Below are 19,420 nucleotides of genomic sequence, written 5' to 3'. Positions count from 1 at the left end.
CAGAAGGAATCCCATCGCTTCTAACTTTTAATTAACTGCTTGGGCTGCAGTCGTAACGTTACTTATAATAAACAAATAAACCGGTTGTAACTCAATTGAGAGAGATGACGCAACTTAAGTACTCTTTACCGTGGCCAGTGGTACATACGAAAGCGCGTTGAGTCTTCTTTCTTGCAAGGCAGACGTCGTGATTTCGGACGGTCCGATGAGCGGGGGGTATCTCTATATGTCCGTATGACGCGAAAGTCCACAGACAGAGAGAGCGAGTTGGAGGTTTCCAGGTCACTTATAGAGTCATGGAGGACGTGACGTAGGTGATCCCGCCCAGCCGTGACGTAGGTCATCGCGGAAGTTGGTTGATGGGATATGTAGTTCTGGACGGGGACTGTCCCTACACCACACAGCTCATAAAGATGTTTTCCAGTAAAATGCAAGAACTTACTGGTAAATATATGAGCAAATATTTGCATTGATAAACACTTCTGTTAAAAAAAACCCCTCAGATTTCTCAGAATAAAACAAACTCTCTCATTCCAGCGTGCAACCTGCATTCACACACACACACACACACACACACACACACACACACACACACACACACAACCCTGGACCTTAAAGTGCATATCACGGGTAAATTCAGGAGCAAGATCAATGTAATTCTCCTATTTTATATTAAACTTTGGTCAAATATCTGTCACATTTTGCATTTTGTGCAATTTTTTTACCTTGCGCAATACCAGAAAAATTCAGTTGAAATCAAGCCATTTGAGGCGAATTGGTCCACCTCTGAAAAAACTTGCCGTTTGGATTTCCCGGCAAACATTGATTTTCGTGACGTCATCTGCGGGACGCCTCCCTCTGAATCCCACGTCTGCACTGGTTTGTTTATGAGAAAACGACCTGGTGGTTTTCTGCGAATTTCTTCAATGTTATCACGTAATTATTAAAATGGTTATCAGATGTATCGTAGGAGGGTGTAGCAACACCAATCTTGATGGGATTAGTACTCGTTGTTTTCCAAAAGACCGGAGCGCTTCATGCGAGGCACCCGGAAAAACCCGAGGACCAAAGCAGAGCTGAGAAAAAGACCAAGAAAATCGGCGATTCACAAGTCAACTGTTGCCAGGGTGAAAAAGAAGAGAGACTGTACTCTAAATTAGGTATTCCTGTGTTTGTGTGGTAAACGAATAATGTTATTTATTGACACACACAAAAGTAAACAACACGAAAGTGCTGGGCGATAATACACTTATTTCACATGTATCAAAGGATATGTGTGTCAGGGCTTGAGATCTTGGGACCTGTCAAACACATTAAATGTATATACAGTGGTGCTTGAAAGTTTGTGAACCCTTTAGAATTTTCTATTTTTCTGCATAAATATGGCCTAAAACATCATCAGATTTTCACACAAGTCCTAAAAGTAGATAAAGAGAACCCAGTTAAACAAATGAGACAAAAATATTATACTTGGTCATTTATTTATGGAGGAAAATAATCCAATATTGCATATGTGTGAGTGGCAAAAGTATGTGCACCTTTGCTTTCAGTATCTGGTGTGACCCCCTTGTGCAGCAATAACTGCAACTAAACGTTTCCGGTAACTGTTGATCAGTCCTGCACACCGGCTTGGAGGAATTTTAGCCCATTCCTCCATACAGAACAGCTTCAACTCTGGGATGTTGGTGGGTTTCCTCACATGAACTGCTCGCTTCAGGTCCTTCCACAACATTTCTATTGGATTCATTAACTTTATTCTTCTTTAACCATTCTTTGGTAGAACGACTTGTGTGCTTAGGGAACGACTTGTGTGCTTAGGGTCGTTGTCTTGCTGCATGACCCACCTTCTCTTGAGATTCAGTTCATGGACAGATGTCCTGACATTTTCCTTTAGAATTCCCTGGTATAATTCAGAATTCATTGTTCCATCAATGATGGCAAGCCGTCCTGGCCCAGATGCAGCAAAACAGGCCCAAACCATGATACTACCACCACCATGTTTCACAGATGGGATAAGGTTCTTATGCTGGAATGCAGTGTTTTCCTTTCTCCAAACATAACGCTTCTCATTTAAACCAAAAAGTTCTATTTTGGTCTCATCCATCCACAAAACATTTTTCCAATAGCCTTCTGGCTTGTCCACGTAATCTTTAGCAAACTGCAGACGAGCAGCAACATTCTTTTTGGAGAGCAGTGGCTTTCTCCTTGCAACCCTGCCATGCACACCATTGTTGTTCAGTGTTCTCCTGATGGTGGACTCATGAACATTAACATTAGCCAATGTGAAAGAGGCCTTCAGTTGCTTAGAAGTTACCCTGGGGTCCTTTGTGACCTTGCTGACTATTACACGCCTTGCTCTTGGAGTGATCTTTGTTGGCCGACCACTCCTGGGGAGGGTCACAATGGTCTTGAATTTCCTCCATTTGTACACAATCTGTCTGACTGTGGATTGGTGGAGTCCAAACTCTTTAGAGATGGTTTTGTAACCTTTTCCAGCCTGATGAGCATCAACAACGCTTTTTCTGAGGTCCTCAGAAATCTCCTTTGGTCGTGCCATGATACACTTCCACAAACAGGTGTTGTGAAGATCAGATTTTGATAGATCCCTGTTCTTTAAATAAAACAGGGTGCCCACTCACACTTGATTGTCATCCCATTGATTGAAAACACCTGACTGTAATTTCACCTTCAAATTAACTGCTAATCCTAGAGGTTCACATACTTTTGCCACTCACAGATATGTAATATTGGATCATTTTCCTCCATAAATAAATGACCAAGTATAATATTTTTGTTTCATTTGTTTAACTGGGTTCTCTTTATCTACTTTTAGGACTTGTGTGAAAATCTGATGATGTTTTAGGTCGTATTTACTGTATGCAGAAATATAGAAAATTCTAAAGGGTTCACAAACTTTCAAGCACCACTTTATACGTACAACCCTGCTTAGCCGATTCCATGTGTGTAGCTTATGAAATCTTTCTCCTACAGTAGCCAGTACTCTTCTAAATGAAGAAATATATAAATACATAATAGTAATAAGAAAAAATATGATTTATGTCACAATAGATAGATGAGCATTGATACATTAATCCATGGGTTTAGAAGCTCAGGCGACAATTCCATATTTCAGTGCAAATTCGCTCGCTGCTAAACTTGGTCTACACGGACTGTGCACTGAACCCATGCAAGCCCTCGCAGCCTGCTGGCAGATCTGCACGTAACGTCACGAATCTGGCTCCAGACTCCCTTGGGATTTTTCCAGATGCGTTTTGTTATTTTATTTTTTTTCTGCTGTAGACAGATGGCCTTGTACAAAATTACCCTTCTGGATGAGTGTGTAAAGGGACATACTTTCATCTCATCTCATCTCATTATCTCTAGCCGCTTTATCCTTCTACAGGGTCGCAGGCAAGCTGGAGCCTATCCCAGCTGACTACGGGCGAAAGGTGGGGTACACCCTGGACAAGTCGCCAGGTCATCACAGGGCTGACACATAGACACAGACAACCATTCACACTCACATTCACACCTACGCTCAATTTAGAGTCACCAGTTAACCTAACCTGCATGTCTTTGGACTGTGGGGGAAACCGAAGCACCCGGAGGAAACCCACGCGGACACGGGGAGAACATGCAAACTCCGCACAGAAAGGCCCTCGCCGGCCCCGGGGCTCAAACCCAGGACCTTCTTGCTGTGAGGCGACAGCGCTAACCACTACACCACCGTGCCGCCCACATACTTTCATATAAAAAAAAAAAACACGAAATTGGTCCAGGATATGCACTTTAACACCATCTTTTCTCCCCTCTGGACCATCAAAAGCATATAAAAACACACATTTTTGTAGTCAGAATGCAACAAAATAAGTTGATTGTGTACATCAGTGCACTTGATCACGATTTACGCCGACCAGCTCCTCGCTACATCGCTCGCTCACGCTACATCACTTCCTGATTTCTCAAACTACAGGGGAGGGGCACAGAACGTGCATGCATTAATCACGCATCAAACAAATTAGTGGCGTTAAAAGGAATTTGCATTAACGCGTTATTATTGTGTTAACGTCGACAGCCCTAATTTAAATGCTTTACATGTAATTAAAAATAAAGCACAAAGATTCTTGGTTGAGTTTCCCAAAAGCGCCATGGCACGGAGCACACAGTAGTTTGAACATGAAATGCTCGTTGATACAGTGTTTTTCATGTTTTTGTGTGTGTGGATCAGGCGGAATGCGTTACCATCTCCTGTCTCCTGAGGACAGGGAGGAACTGGGCGAAAGCAGTCGTCCACGCCGCAAGAAACATGACTTCCGCATCGCACTGTTCGGTGGATCACAGCCACAGTCCTGCCGCTACTTCAACCCCAAGGTGATAACTGTCGCCTGTTACTAACACGCAGAGACACAGTTAAAAGAAAGCCACTTTAGCTATCCATAGCACTGTCGCTAAAACAGTGGTCAGAACAAATGCAAATAAGATCCACCCAGCAAGAAAGGGTATAGGGACACGGGACAGGTAAGACCCCTTTGCTTCTGGAAGCTGCTCCTTTCGCTTCACTCTCAATTTGATCGATGAATTCACAAGTCTCAGTCTTGTGAACAGGACTGTGGGCTTGTAACAAACAGACGAGCTGCCTTCTCTGATTTCACCAGACCTGCTGTTTCTTAAAAATAAATTGTGGCACCTCTGCAATTGTATCTCATAAAGTGTAGTACAGGTGTTTTCAAAGTGTGGGAGAGTCAGCGCCCCCCCCCCCCCCCCCCCCCAGAGAGCAAATAAACAACAGCGCCCCCCCTTACAATTTTTGTTGTTGCTATACTTAATGTTCCATTCGTATTTTTTAAAAAATGGTTGTTGTACACATTTTTATTTTTTTCTTTTACACATTTTAGACATCTGTGCTTTTTAAAACATCTTTTTTTAACACATTTTAAACATCTTTGCTTTTTTAAAACATCTTTTTTTACACATTTTAAACATCTGTGCTTTTTTAAAACATCTTTTTACACATTTTAAACATCTGTGCTTTTTTAAAACGCTGGTTACGAATGTAACCGTGGTTCTATGAATAGTGGAAGACCGCCAGAGGCAGTTCTTATAGTGGAATATCATGCGCTCGCGCATGGCAACGAGAACTTATTGATTTGTTGTCATCTCGTGACGTCATGACGCCCAAGTAACAAAACCTGTAAACGAGTCATGATCTGTCTTAATGGTCATTCTCGCAATTCCGAGTGACCCAAGACTCTGGCGGTCTTCCACTATTCATAGAACCACGGTTACATTCGTAACCAGCGTTCTATTTCATACTTCCAGACCGCCAGAGGCAGTTCTTATAGTGGAAGACTTATACAACCAAGTCACGAGGAATAACACACTCCAGTCAGTCCTTCAATTGAACTCAAAACCTTTATTGATAAACAATGCATGCATCACACCTAGACATCACTAGGGAGCAAAGCTGAAGAAACTGGCGGAAGTGGCACCACATTCACACGGTAAAACCTGGAAAAGGTACACGGTGATGACCAAGTAGCCGCAGAACAGATATCAACAAGAGAAATTCCTCTTAATGCAGCCCAAGATGTCGCAACAGCACGCGTTGAGTGGCATCTTGCAGAAGCAGGAGCTGTTTTATCAGCAAAGCGGTAGGCACTGGTAATGGCCTCCGAAACCCAGTGTGCCAGTCTCTGTTTTGAAAGGGGTGCTCCTTTCCCACACTCCCCAAAACGGATAAACAACTGGTCTGTTTTTCGCCACTGAGCAGTCTGAGAAACATACTGGCGCAAAGCACGCACCGGACACAGTTCAGAGCGGGGCTCATCATCAGGGCGGAATGCTGCCAGAACAATCGGCTGATTAGCAAACTGAGGGGAAAGCACCTTTGGTAGAAAAGCAGGATTAGGCCATAATGTCACCTGACTGTCTTCTGGTCCCCAACGCATACACTGAGCACTAACAGAAAGAGCATGAAGTTCACTAACTCTCTTGGTAGAAGTGATAGCCAACAAGAACGCAGTCTTGATAGAAAGCCACTTAATCTCTGCCTGCTCTAAAGGCTCGAATGGTGGAGAACACAATCCATTCAGAACAGTGTGCAAGTCCCAAGAAGCACAATCCGTTCGCAGGCGCGGGTGTAGTCGTTGGGCACCCTTCATAAAAGCTACCACTAACTTGTGAGCACCCAATGAAACCCCTTCAGTTGGTGCCCTGTAGGCAGCCAGTGCTGCGACATATACTCTCAAGGTGGCAGGAGAGCGACCATTATCCAGCAGATGTTGAAGAAAATCAAGAATTGTTACCACAGGACATTCAAGGGGGTTCAAAGAATGAGTAGTGCACCAGGTAGTGAAAAGCTTCCATCTGTTTTCATACATTGTCCTAGTAGATTGAGCACGAGCATTCAGAACAGTGTGCCTAACCCCTTCTGAACAGTCCATGACACTTTGGTTCCCCCCAGTGGCCAAACCCAGAGTTTCAGCCTGTCTGGACAAGGGTGCCAGAGCTGCCCCTCCATTTGGGACAGAAGATCCTTCCTCATTGGCAATGGCCGGGGAGGCCCCACGGTTAGAGTCAGTAGGAAGTGAAACCAAGGCATGCTCGGCCATCTGGGCGCTACCAAGAGCACCCTGTGGCCCATTTCCCATACTCGATTGAGCACACCCCAGATCAGTGGAATAGGTGGGAACGCAAACAGTAGCACATCCGGCCACTCGTGAGTCAGAGCATCCCTGCCCAGTGACTCCGGTTCTGCCATCTCTGCATACCACAGAGGGCAATGTGTTGTCTCCTTGGACGCGAACAAGTCTACTGTCGCTGTGCCATAAGTGTTCCAAATTTTCTGCACAACCTCCTTGTGCAAGTGCCAGTCTCCTGCCCTCTGTCTCCTCCGGGACAGTGCATCGGGCACCACATTGAGGTGACCTGGAATGTGTGTTGCACGGAGGGAGAGGAAACGTGTTTCTGCCCAAGTCAGGAGTGCCTGTGTCAGACGAAGAGAGGGAAGGGACCTTGTGCCTCCCTGGTGATTTATGTGAAACACCACAGAGGTGTTGTCTGTCCTCACCATCACATGTTTTCCCCTCAGAACACTCTCGAAATGCTTGAGAGTCAGGAAAACAGCTTGTAGTTCGAGAACATTGATATGGCAGCGTTTCATGTGAGGATCCCATTGACCGCTTACCCCCTGATGTTGCCACACCCCTCCCCAGCCTGTGAGAGAGGCATCCGTTGTGATTACCTCCCTGCGAGCGGGGGGTGGGCCCATTTGGACTCCAGACCATAGGAAGTCTTCCTGTTTCCATCGCTGGAGGTGCAAGCTGCAGCTCCTTGTCATCTGTACCAAGGTATACCGGTTGTGAACCGATGACAGGCGCAGCTCTATCAGCCACCATTGAAACGGCCGTAGGTACAGTAGGCCAAACTGAACGACTGTGGTTGCTGCTGTAAGCAGTCCCGCCAGTCTTAGAAGCTGAATGTATGAGATCCTGCGTCCTGGACGAACTTTTGCCAGGGCATGCTGAATCGCCAACCGTCTGGCTTTGGTGAGAGTGGCCCGCATGGTCCTGGAGTCTAAGTGCATGCCGATGAAATTCACTGATTGGGCAGGAGTTAGGCAGCTCTTCTCCCAATTCACCTTGAAGCCAAGCTCTGTGACATGACGCAAAAGGCGGCTGGTGTCCGCCATCGCTTGTTCCGGGGTTGCTGCACATAGCAGCCAGTCGTCCAAGTACGGCAGGACTAACATGCCTTCCGCTTGGAGAGGTTCCAGTGCAGCCTGGATGCACTTTGTGAACACCCGGGGGGCTAGAGAGAGTCCAAATGGAAGAACTCTGTATTGGTAGGCCTTGTGTTGAAAACTGAAACGGAGAAACTGCCTGTGCTCCTCTGCAATGGGCACATGGAAATAGGCCTCCTTTAAGTCTATCGTCACAAACCATGTGCCTGGTTCTATGGCTCGAACAACATCCATAGTGCGCAACATCCGGAAAGGTAAACGCTTGAGGAACCTGTTTACATGTCTTAAATCTAGGATGGGCCTGAACCCGCCATCCTTTTTTGGAACTAGAAAATAACGGGAGTAGAGACCCTCCACCTGAACTTGGGGGTCTACCTCCTCTATGGCGCCTTTCTGCAGTAACTGCTGAACTTCTGCAGTAAGCGCTAGAACTTGCCCTGGGTCCTTTACTGCCGTAGGACAAACGCGGGCACAAGGTTGTGTAGGCGGTAACCTTTTTCGAGCGTCTCGAGAAGCCACTCGTTGGAAGTTATTTCTCTCCAGCGCTGAATATGGACCACTGAAAAATGAGTCGCCGTCGACCCCAGGCAGTCAGCGCCGTCTGCTCGCTGGTTCATTGGCTTTGGGGGGGCGCTGGCGTGGAGGCTGCCGTGCAGGCCAGGGGCGTGAGCGTTGGTTCGAAGCGCCATGATGGGCCAAGTGTGTAGGCCTGGCGTACTGGCCACGGAAGAACCTGTTAGGACTGCGTGCTGGCACCGGCTGTGGGGGAGCCTGGCGGTTCGGACGTACACTTACTCGAGGGTCGTCAAAGCCTGAACGCCGTGCAGCATGCTGAGAGCGTGACTCTGTAACCCGTACTCTTCTTTCCAGGGCCTCCTGTGCGGCTGGCCCGAACAGGTGGCCCGGCGTAAGCGGCAATTGGCGCAGGTTGTTACGACAAGCTTCTGGTAAGGACGACTGTGCTAGCCACACTTGGCGTCTGGCATGAGCAAGGAGGCCCAGAGCCCTCCCACAATCACTAGCCATTGCACCAAGAGCTTGAAGGGAAGCATCCAGCAGACCAGAGACAGAGTCATCTGTGGAAGTGGAATCCAAGGTAGCATGTAAAGCCGACAGAAGATGGCCCATAGAATTGCCAATACGGCCCAACCTGGCAACTGTGTTGTAGGTTTTGACCAGTGCATTGTCAGTGCGCCTGCACTCCTTATTGGGGCATCGCACGTCCGGACGTAGGGCTTCATCTGGTGATACAATGAGGGATGCCACACAGGGCTCTAATGCTGGCATTGAGCCAAGGCCAGTAGTATCTGGTGCAGACATATCAGATAGCATGCGTGCAACACGATCAGGCCGGAATGAAAGAGCTGATCGGAAAGCTGCAGACACGACCTCTGTAAAGTCCTTACAATGCGGAATAATCACCTCTTTTGAGCCAGGTACAGAGCGACACAAGAGGTTGGTAGGGCCTGACTGAGCATTTGGAACATCCAAATTCAACTTTGCAAGCGCCATTTTAATGTTACCACGCATTGACATAGCAACAGAGGCTCCGCTCTCTGATTCAGATCCACTGCCACTTACTGTGTACAAGGAGGATGGCCGAGACGGTTGTTGTGCTACATGAACCTGCTGATCATTGCTCTCCGAAAGGAGAGAGTCAGTCGCTGCCAGTGAAATTGCATCGCTCTCTTCTGGTTCCACATTAGGTGGATGCTCAGTTAAAAGAGGAACGTGAGCATTGAGATGCGTTGCATTGTCCGTCTGATCCATGCTATCATTAACCGCTGACATAGTAGGACCTGATAAAAGTGCCTGTAGTCTTTGTACAGTTGTAGTAAGCTCGTCCATGCGCTTCGCTAGCTTACTAGAAGAAGCACGTCGCTTCAGTTTCCGATGCTCCTCAACATCCGGACGTTTACGTTTAGTCCCGCGAGTATCAACTGCAGCAGGAGTTAAAAGCTCCGATGCGCTCGGAGAGATGCTAGCAAGACGCTGCTGGCGGAGCTCGAACGGCATAATGCTACAATTGGGGCAAGGATTAGATAACGCATCTTCCAGATGCTGTAGTCCCAAGCAGGATGGGCAGCGATCATGCCCATCTAACATATCCATCCCAGCACAGCACTGCGTACAGAGAGCAGGGTGATCCGTATCCACGAACAACGCAGAGCCGACACGACGGTTATGTTGTTAAGTGGACAAGGCCAGAGAGCCAGTCGGCTATGGAGGCAACCGCTCCCGAGGGTTAGCCTACTCTTACTCAACCAACGAGGGAACCCTGGAAACCAAGAGGTACTCGTTGGGAAGATAATTCACCAGGCGAGGGAACCTTGGAACCCAACAGGTACTCGCCGGTAAAGGTAGATTCAAAGTAAATAACTTACCTGATAAAATTCAATCAGAGTGTTGCAAGTGTGTCTGTATCACCGAACGAGGGAACTTTGGGCAACCAAAGTACTCGCCGGTTAACTCCAATCCAGTTCGCAGACAACAGCTAGGTGGGGAAGCAATTAGCTAAGCCCAATAGAAAAAGCTGTCGAAGTCCACAAAAATAGTTCTCTGCCTTGCGAGAATGAAAAAGAGACAGATCATGACTCGTTTACAGGTTTTGTTACTTGGGCGTCATGACGTCACGAGATGACAACAAATCAATAAGTTCTCGTTGCCATGCGCGAGCGCATGATATTCCACTATAAGAACTGCCTCTGGCGGTCTGGAAGTATGAAATAGAACATCTGTTTTTACACATTTTAAACATCTGCTTTTTAAAACATCTTTTTTTACACATTTTAAACATCTGCTTTTTTAAAACATCTTTTTTTAACACATTTTAAACATCTGCTTTTTTAAAATATCTTTTTTAACACATTTTAAACATCTGTGCTTTTTTAAAAGATCTTTTTTTTACACATTTTAAACGTCTGTGCTTTTTTAAAACATCTTTTTTTACACATTTTAAACATCTGCTTTTTTAAAACATCTTTTTTTAACACATTTTAAACATCTGCTTTTTTAAAATATCTTTTTTAACACATTTTAAACATCTGTGCTTTTTTAAAAGATCTTTTTTTTACACATTTTAAACGTCTGTGCTTTTTTAAAACATCTTTTTTTTTACACATTTTAAACATCTGTGCTTTTTTAAAACATCTTTTTTTAACACATTTTAAACATCTGTGCCTTTTGAAAGCATCTTTTTTACACATTTTAAACATCTGTGCTTTTTTAAAACATCTTGTTTTACACGTTTTAAACATCTCATAGCATCGTTAGCTAGCACCTCTTGGCAGACAACACACTGTGGCAGTGAAGCATCTTCAGATCCAGTCCATGAAAATCCAAACTTTAAATAATCGTGGTCAGACTTCCTTCTTTTTTTGCTTGGCCCAGACTCTGTCTCCTCACTCACTGTAGTTTTAGGTACTAAAAATCGGTCCATTTTGTCTCTGGCAAAGGCTAGCTGAAGTTCGCTAAATGTCCGCAATAGTAACTTATTCTGGTTTATTTTTCCTCACGTTGCGCCCCCCCCAAAGAACTCTGGCGCCCCCTAGGGGAGGCGCGCCCCACACTTTGAAAAGCCCTGGTGTAGTATAAAGATTTAGAACGCAGTGATTTATTCTCTTGTTGTACGCTGGTTAACATTTCCTCATGTGCGTATCGGTTCTTTATGTCCATTTCAGGACTACAGCTGGACCGATATCCGCTGCCCCTTTGAGAAACGGCGCGATGCGGCAGCTGTTTTCTGGGACAACGTGGTGTACATCCTCGGAGGATCACAGCTTTTCCCCATTAAAAGAATGGACTGTTACAATGTGGTGAAGGACAGCTGGTATTCCAAACTGGGGCCTCCTAACCCCAGAGACAGTTTGGCAGCCTGTGCATCCAAGGGCAAGATCTACACCTCAGGTGGCTCAGAAGTGGGTGAGTTTATAGAGGAAGTGAAAAATATGGCTGATGCTGATCTGGAATGAGTAAAATATAAAATACAGTAGCAGATCCATCGGATCCATAGGTATAGTCTGATGGTATTGCTTTATAGAGTTGCATATTTCAACAAATTCAACAACTGACCTTAGACCTCTGGTGTATGTAACATTTGAGTATAGAAGGGGTTTGTTTGTTTGTTTGTTTGTTTGTTTGTTTGTTTGTTTGTTTGTTTGTTTGTTTGTTTGTTTGTTTGTTTGTTTGTTTGTTTGTTTGTTTGTTTGTTTGTTTGTTTGTTTGTTTGTTTGTTTGTTTGTTTGTTTGTTTGTTTGTTTGTTTGTTTGTTTGTTTGTTTGTTTGTTTGTTTGTTTGTTTGTTTGTTTGTTTGTTTGTTTGTTTGTTTGTTTGTTTGTTTGTTTGTTTGTTTGTTTGTTTGTTTGTTTGTTTGTTTGTTTGTTTGTTTGTTTGTTTGTTTGTTTGTTTGTTTGTTTGTTTGTTTGTTTGTTTGTTTGTTTGTTTGTTTGTTTGTTTGTTTGTTTGTTTGTTTGTTTGTTTGTTTGTTTGTTTGTTTGTTTGTTTGTTTGTTTGTTTGTTTGTTTGTTTGTTTGTTTGTTTGTTTGTTTGTTTGTTTGTTTGTTTGTTTGTTTGTTTGTTTGTTTGTTTGTTTGTTTGTTTTGGGGGGAGGGGGTTAAGTATAGGGAACCAACTCTACATACATTGTTTTAATTATGGCCAGGTTCTTGCCCGAACTGATAATCCCATCATTGGTTTTTCTTTGGCTAATCAGACACAAGGTATGCCACCACACTTGCCGGAGCGGTTGGGGTTATATGCCTTGCTCAAGGGCACTTGAGCCAATCCTGCTGGTTCATGGAATCAAACCAGCGACCTTTTGGTCCCAAAGTGGTTTCTCTAACCATTTGGCCATGGCTTCCCTCTAAAGATATCATAGCTTGAAAAAAAACCACTGTTGTGCTTATTTAATGAAATGAACCCTTTCGACAGTGTTCTATCATCCTATTATTTCTGACCAAGACAGTAAACGCCTTCATTTTACTTGTGTATAATATGATGTTCCACTCTATTCACATTTTCCTATAAAAAAATATATTTCTTAATTATATTAATGGCACGGGCGGCACAGTGGTGTAGTGGTTAGCTCTGTCGCCTCACAGCAAGAAGGTCCGGGTTCGAGCCCCGTGGCCGGCGAGGGCCTTTCTGTGCGGAGTTTGCATGTTCTCCCCGTGTCCGCGTGGGTTTCCTCCGGGTGCTCCGGTTTCCCCCACAGTCCAAAGACATGCAGGTTAGGTTAACTGGTGACTCTAAATTGACCGTAGGTGTGAATGTGAGTGTGAATGGTTGTCTGTGTCTATGTGTCAGCCCTGTGATGACCTGGCGACTTGTCCAGGGTGTACCCCGCCTTTCACCCGTAGTCAGCTGGGATAGGCTCCAGCTTGCCTGCGACCCTGTAGAACAGGATAAAGCGGCTACAGATAATGAGATGAGATGAGCAGCCTGGGGAGCAGTTGGGGGTTAGGTGCCTTGCTCAAGGGCACTTCAGCCATTCCTGCTGGTCCAGGGACTCAAACCAGTGGTACCAAAGCTGGTTCTCTAACCATTAGGCCGTGGCTTAATTAAATTAAGGTAGAGTCTAACCTTTGGTGTGTGTGTGTGTGTCATAGGGAGCTCTGCACTGAACCTGTTTGAGTGCTACGACACTCGGACAGAGACTTGGCAGAACAAACCCAGCATGCTCCAGCCTCGCTGCAGCCACGGCTCGGTGGAGGCTAATAACCTGATCTACGTGTGTGGAGGCAGTCTGGGGAATAACGTATCCGGCAGAGTCCTCAACAACTGCGAAGTGTATGACCCCAACACAGAGGAGTAAGGACACCTCGCTCACTCTCTCTCTCTCACACACACATACACACTGACCTCTTACTCTAGATAGTGTGGGTTCCAGGCTCAGTCCGGAGGACTTCCTGCTCTGAAGTCTGACTCTGATTATATGGATTGGGTTAAAACTGCCTTTTTTCGTTAAATTCCTTTTATATACTTTTCATTAAAAATACATATCTGTGAAGATACTCAGTCATCCAGGTACATAGTAATCTGTGGTTGGTAGAAGAGAGCAACTGGACTTGCTTGAAAAGTCCCGAAGACACCTCGCCTCTCATCCGAAAGGCATCCCCAGTTCCATCTGTCCAATAGGGAGTATCAAGTATTTATCCTCTCATGGATCATCATAGAATCCGACTCAGAATGCTGATGGCTGCATTGTAGGTGGCTGATAGATGTCATAGACACCCACCTCTGTTCAGTGATGGTCGTTCCAGGTTGACAAAAATGAACGATCCTCTCTGGCTAAGATGTCTGCCAGTTTTCTGGAAGTCCTCTCATACTCCCGCACCAGTCAAAGGGAACTCATCCCAAAGTGCGTAAAAACATATCTGTGAAGATACTCAGTCATCCAGGTACATAGTAACCTGTGGTTGGTAGAAGAGAGCAACTGGACTTGCTTGAAAAGTCCCGAAGACGTCCCTATCGGACAGACGGAACTGGGGATGCCTTTCGGATGAGAGGCAAGGCGTCTTCGGGACTTTTCAAGCAAGTCCAGTTGCTCTCTTCTACCAACCACAGATCATTAAAAATACAGTTCACATAATATTATGCATGAGCTCAGTTTTTATTATAACTTCATCTATACAACTTTAAACCAATCATGTCCAGTTATTACAGCATGTCATAGAACCCTGAAACTTTTCACAGTATAACTTAATTCGGCTAGTGATTTTATTTGTTATGGTTTATTTGGGAAGGAAAATGCGAGTGAAATCCCACTCATGTCAGCCTGAAAAGTTTATTCAGATTGTCACAAATTCAAGCCAGTTTTAGTTTTATAGCATGTAATTAGCTATTTGTGGCAGTGTAAGGACATAAGGATTTTCCATGTCCTTAAAAAAAAAATGCAAAGTCCCTCTCACGCCAGAATCTGGTCTCCCCAGGCAGTCTCCTGTCCCAGTACTAACCAACTCTTTAAGGTGTATGGGTGCGGCGTCAATCTCCGTTTCCTTAGCCCTCGGCCTCTCGCCTATACAGCTAGGGTTACAGTGAGGGGCTAGTTCTCTGGTAACCACGAGAGTTTGACTTTCGCACTTGCATCTGTACTGCAATGTGCCTTGCCAGACAGTAGTAGATGCCATTTTTATGATGGTCTTTGGTATGACCCAACCACGAGTAGAACTCACGATCTCCTGGTATAGAGGCAGACACGCGAACCACTAGGCCAACTCGTGGTCATGTCGTTCTTAAAAAGTCATTGTGTGTTTGTTGAAATGTTTTATTATTTTACTCAGATTATTATAATATGTTTAAAATGCAACATGTACAGGTACTCTATAAAAAATTATTCTATCCACATTCACTGGATACTCACTCGAAAAGAAGACCCCAAAAATACAAAAAAAAAAGCAACAAAATATGGAATAAAAGTATTTGATGGTAAGAACGTATCTTTTTTTCTTTTTTTTCAAGAACTCTATAGCATTTTTCACAAATTGCTACTGTTATTTCACCGGTTTGTTTACATTCTAAGCAGAAATTATTTTGTCAAACGTTTTGTATAAAGTTTTATTTATCGAATTTGTCATACATGGCTTATAGCGGCGGCATGGTGGTGTAGTGGTTAGCACTGTCGCCTCACAGCAAGAAGGTCCGGGTTCGAGCCCCGTGGCCGGCGAGGGCCTTTCTGTGCGGAGTTTGCATGTTCTCCCCGTGTCCGCGTGGGTTTCCTCCGGGTGCTCCGGTTTCCCCCACAGTCCAAAGACATGCAGGTTAGGTTAACTGGTGACTCTAAATTGACCGTAGGTGTGAATGTGAGTGTGAATGGTTGTCTGTGTCTATGTGTCAGCCCTGTGATGACCTGGCGACTTGTCCAGGGTGTACCCCGCCTTTCGCCCATAGTCAGCTGGGATAGGCTCCAGCTTGCCTGCGACCCTGTAGAAGGATAAAGCGGCTAGAGATGATGAGATGAGATAAAGGACTGCATGTCATAATTTTTGTCCGTTTATAGTTGCATTTTGCATTATGAAAATTCCTGTTGTCACTTAAATTATTGCAACTATAGATCACTATGTGGCAAGCTCAATAAACTAAACTACACTATTGAAGCCTAGGTTGCTTTGATAGCAGTCTTTAGCTCATCTGTATTTTTGGGTCAGGTGTTTCTCATCTTCCTCTTGGCAATACTCCATAGATTCTCTATGGAGTTCAGGTCAGGCAAGTTGGCTGGCCAATCAAGCACAGTAACACCATGGTCAGAAAACCATTTAGTAGTAGTTTTGGCATTGTGTGCAGGTGCTAAGTCCTGCTGGAAAAGGAACTCAGCATCTCCATAAAACTTGTCAGCAGATGGAAGCATGAAATGCTCTAAAATCTCCTGGTAGACGGCTGCAGAACATCTAGTATACGTACATGTTTCAGTTGCTACTGTATAAACATTTAGAGCATTAATATAAACTTTGCAGCTGGAATTTTATCGAAAATTAATCAACATATTCTCAAGGTGTTGATTAACAGGTTATAAACACAGTGCTGTTGAATGCTTGATTCAGATTGGTCTAAAGCAGGGTCTTTGATTGCACCAATTTTAACTATACACCATTCTACATCATCATGTCATCAATCAGATGGTGCATTTGGTTAAGAAAGGTTTGATGATTAACCTATGACCTCTCCTCTAAGATGGAGAGTGCTGTGTGGCATGAGGGAGGCCAGGAAGAATCACGGCCTGGTGGTGGTCAACTCGAGGATCTACGCTGTGGGTGGACAGAACGGCCTCGGTATGTTTCCTCTACACAAACATTAGTGGCTGGAAAATTGTAAAAAACTGAGACCTTCTTGGAAACTTTGCTTTAGACATCACGCCACCCTGTCATTGATTGTAACTCCACGTAAAACTCTGTGTTTTATTTCTATTTATTATTGGGTCAATCCATGAGACATCACCGAAGGCCTCCTGGCTGATTGTCAGATTTGCTTCATACCTCCAAAGATTAATGTCATTAGTCTCAGTAAACGGTGTGCAAAATTTCAGCCTTACATCTTTGTTAATTTTTGAGATATAGGGGCATGAATAAGGGGCGTGGCTCGAATTTTACCGTAAAAACGAGTGCTATAGAAAAAACAACAACTACTCTGAAGTTCCGTAAGCGATAACTTTTGAACTATTTGAGCTAGATGCATGAACTTTCCATGAATTGTTCTTAGATACAATATATCTTGAAATATTGCTACTGTAGAGCCACAATTGCATATTTACCACTTTTATGTGTTGTTGAAATCTGTAAAAAATAAATAAATTCTGAAATCTGGTGATTTGAGGCAGATTTACTGTGTTATAAAAGCTATGATACTGTGTTGTATTGTTCGTACCATTACACCTACATTTCATACTTCAGGTGGTCTGGACTCAGTGGAGTATTACGAAATTGGCAGTAATGAGTGGAAAATGGCGTCGCCGATGCCGTGGAGAGGCGTGACGGTGAAGTGTGCAGCTGTGGGATCGGTCATCTACGTGCTGGCCGGATTCCAGGGAGTGGGCCGTTTGGGTCATATCATGGAGTACCACACAGAGACGGACAAATGGGTGACGTCGAGCAAAGAGCGTGCTTTCCCTGTCACCAGCTGCCTCATCTGTGTGGTAGACACCTGCGGAGCCAATGAGGAAGAAATGAGCTCTTTTCATGAACCTTCACCGTCTACGTCGTCTGCCTCATCATCTTCCGCATCCTCAGCTCCTACAGCACATGGACAATGCTGACTTTGAGTACGATCAGCTAGATTTTTGAGTATTTCAAGTTTAGCTTTTGATGTACATACTGGTAATTTTTTTTTCAATAAATGGCCAAGAAAGTATTGGAACTATGGTTCCTCTTTTTGTTATTAGTGTTGTTGTTTTGTTTGTTTGTTTTTAGCAAAAATCTACTTTTGCTCATATTAATGACAAAGCATGGTGCAAATGTCTTATCCACTCAATTTTTTATTTTTTTATTTTTTTATTTTTTGATTGCCCAGGTCAGATGGCAGGCTGCAACTATTTTTCAACTACTTGCATCTACCTGCGATACCAAAATCACAGGTAGACGCAAGACTGGTCTTGCGTCAACGCACGACAACGCAGATAATGGCAGAGTGTTGCAGAGGGTCTTTAGCAGAGGCAGGTTGACACAAGTGGATCATGATCTTTTCGCATTTCAGCTGCAATTCGCTTCCAATCGGTGCAAATAGCAGGTTGATGCATGTAGAGGCAGGCAGTTGTGCAACACTCAAGTGACCAATTGTAGGTTGAAGCAGGTAGTGGCAGCAGGTAGACGCAGGCAGGGGAAGACAAGTCTTTAGACATGGCTGCGATGCATCACAGGTAGATGCAGACTGCACCTGCAAATAGTTTACAACAACCTGCGAGCAGTCTTATGGCCTTTGTTTGTTTAAAGATTTTCTGTGCACTGAGTCAACCCGAGTCTAGCTGCGTCTGCTTCCGACTGGTTGATTCAGCTTAAAAACTCTGCGTCTTGCTATATGTCTGACCACAACGAAGGATTTGACGCAAAACGCCTGCGTCGGTCACCCGACCAATTGCGGGTCGCAGCATGCGTCTTTCTGCCGTCTGACCTGGGCATGTAAGTTTAGTTTTAACTTGCTATTTTACATCTTCTGCATTAGTGTATCAGTGGGAAAAAAAAAGTAAATGTTTGATTTTCCAAATGGTAATTTTCTGCAAAATAAGAGAAAGAAACAAAGGAATGTAAAATCAAGCAATAGACCACATTTCACCTAAAAAGCATAATGGAAACTGTTCTGGTTTTACCTGCAGAAACAAAAACAACACAGAGTCTCCAGAAAAATTGTGGCAGTTCTCCATGATGCATGACAGTGTACCTGAGAGAACTGGCGCAGTTTTAAAGGTAAAGCGTGGTCACACCAAATATCTGTTTGGGTTCTTCTTTTTTTTTTCCCCTTTTTTTATTCTTTTTTTTGAAGCTCTTAGTTCACTGCTTTTTATAGTCAGTTTTTTTTAATGAAGTTTATAAGTTTTTGGAATCTTATGTCATTATTTTTACATAACTTATCTTTCTTTTACAGAATTTCTTAAGACATTTGTACAAGACTGCATATTAAAAGAGACATCATGGTCATTATCTGTTTTTAAGTGATATACAACAGACCCATTTATTATTTAATCTGTTGGCAACTTTGTACTTTCCATAAAATAAATGCAATTCTGTTCATAACAGCCTGTAGAAACATATAATGGATCCCAAGATATATATATATATATATATATATATATATATATATATATATATATATATATATATATATGGCGGCACGGTGGTGTAGTGGTTAGCGCTGTCGCCTCACAGCAAGAAGGTCCTGGGTTCGAGCCCCGTGGCCGGCGAGGGCCTTTCTGCATGTTCTCCCCGTGTCCGCGTGGGTTTCCTCCGGGTGCTCCGGTTTCCCCCACAGTCCAAAGACATGCAGGTTAGGTTAACTGGTGACTCTAAATTGACTGTAGGTGTGAATGTGAGTGTGAATGGTTGTCTGTGTCTATGTGTCAGCCCTGTGATGACCTGGCGACTTGTCCAGGGTGTACCCCACCTTTCGCCCGTAGTCAGCTGGGATAGGCTCCAGCTTGCCTGCGACCCTGTAGAAGGATAAAGCGGCTAGAGATAATGAGATGAGATGAGATATATA

General features: G+C 44.2%; 2 protein-coding genes across 3 annotated transcripts in view; both read left to right on the top strand.

The window, feature by feature from the left end:
* The window catches only part of klhl7 (kelch-like family member 7), a 33,395-nt gene extending 15,903 nt beyond the window's left edge, over nucleotides 1–17,492 (top strand). For both annotated transcript variants that reach the window (XM_060942645.1, XM_060942646.1), the window contains 5 exons: nucleotides 4,229–4,371; nucleotides 11,422–11,662; nucleotides 13,348–13,549; nucleotides 16,409–16,506; nucleotides 17,125–17,492. In XM_060942645.1, the coding sequence (XP_060798628.1) occupies nucleotides 4,229–4,371; nucleotides 11,422–11,662; nucleotides 13,348–13,549; nucleotides 16,409–16,506; nucleotides 17,125–17,486 (1,046 nt within the window). In that variant the 3' untranslated portion in view covers nucleotides 17,487–17,492. The remainder of the gene's footprint in view (nucleotides 1–4,228; nucleotides 4,372–11,421; nucleotides 11,663–13,347; nucleotides 13,550–16,408; nucleotides 16,507–17,124) is intronic.
* Nucleotides 17,493–17,568: 76 nt separating this feature from the next.
* Nucleotides 17,569–19,420, top strand: part of dennd3a (DENN/MADD domain containing 3a) — a 76,293-nt gene continuing 74,441 nt past the window's right edge. Inside the window, exon 1 of the mRNA XM_060942643.1 lies at nucleotides 17,569–18,630. The gene's annotated coding sequence lies outside the window, so the exon portion shown is untranslated. The remainder of the gene's footprint in view (nucleotides 18,631–19,420) is intronic.

Source organism: Neoarius graeffei, chromosome 16, assembly GCF_027579695.1.
Source record: "Neoarius graeffei isolate fNeoGra1 chromosome 16, fNeoGra1.pri, whole genome shotgun sequence".
In the NCBI taxonomy this organism is placed as follows: domain Eukaryota; kingdom Metazoa; phylum Chordata; class Actinopteri; order Siluriformes; family Ariidae; genus Neoarius; species Neoarius graeffei.
This window is presented reverse-complemented; position numbering and strand designations above follow the sequence as displayed.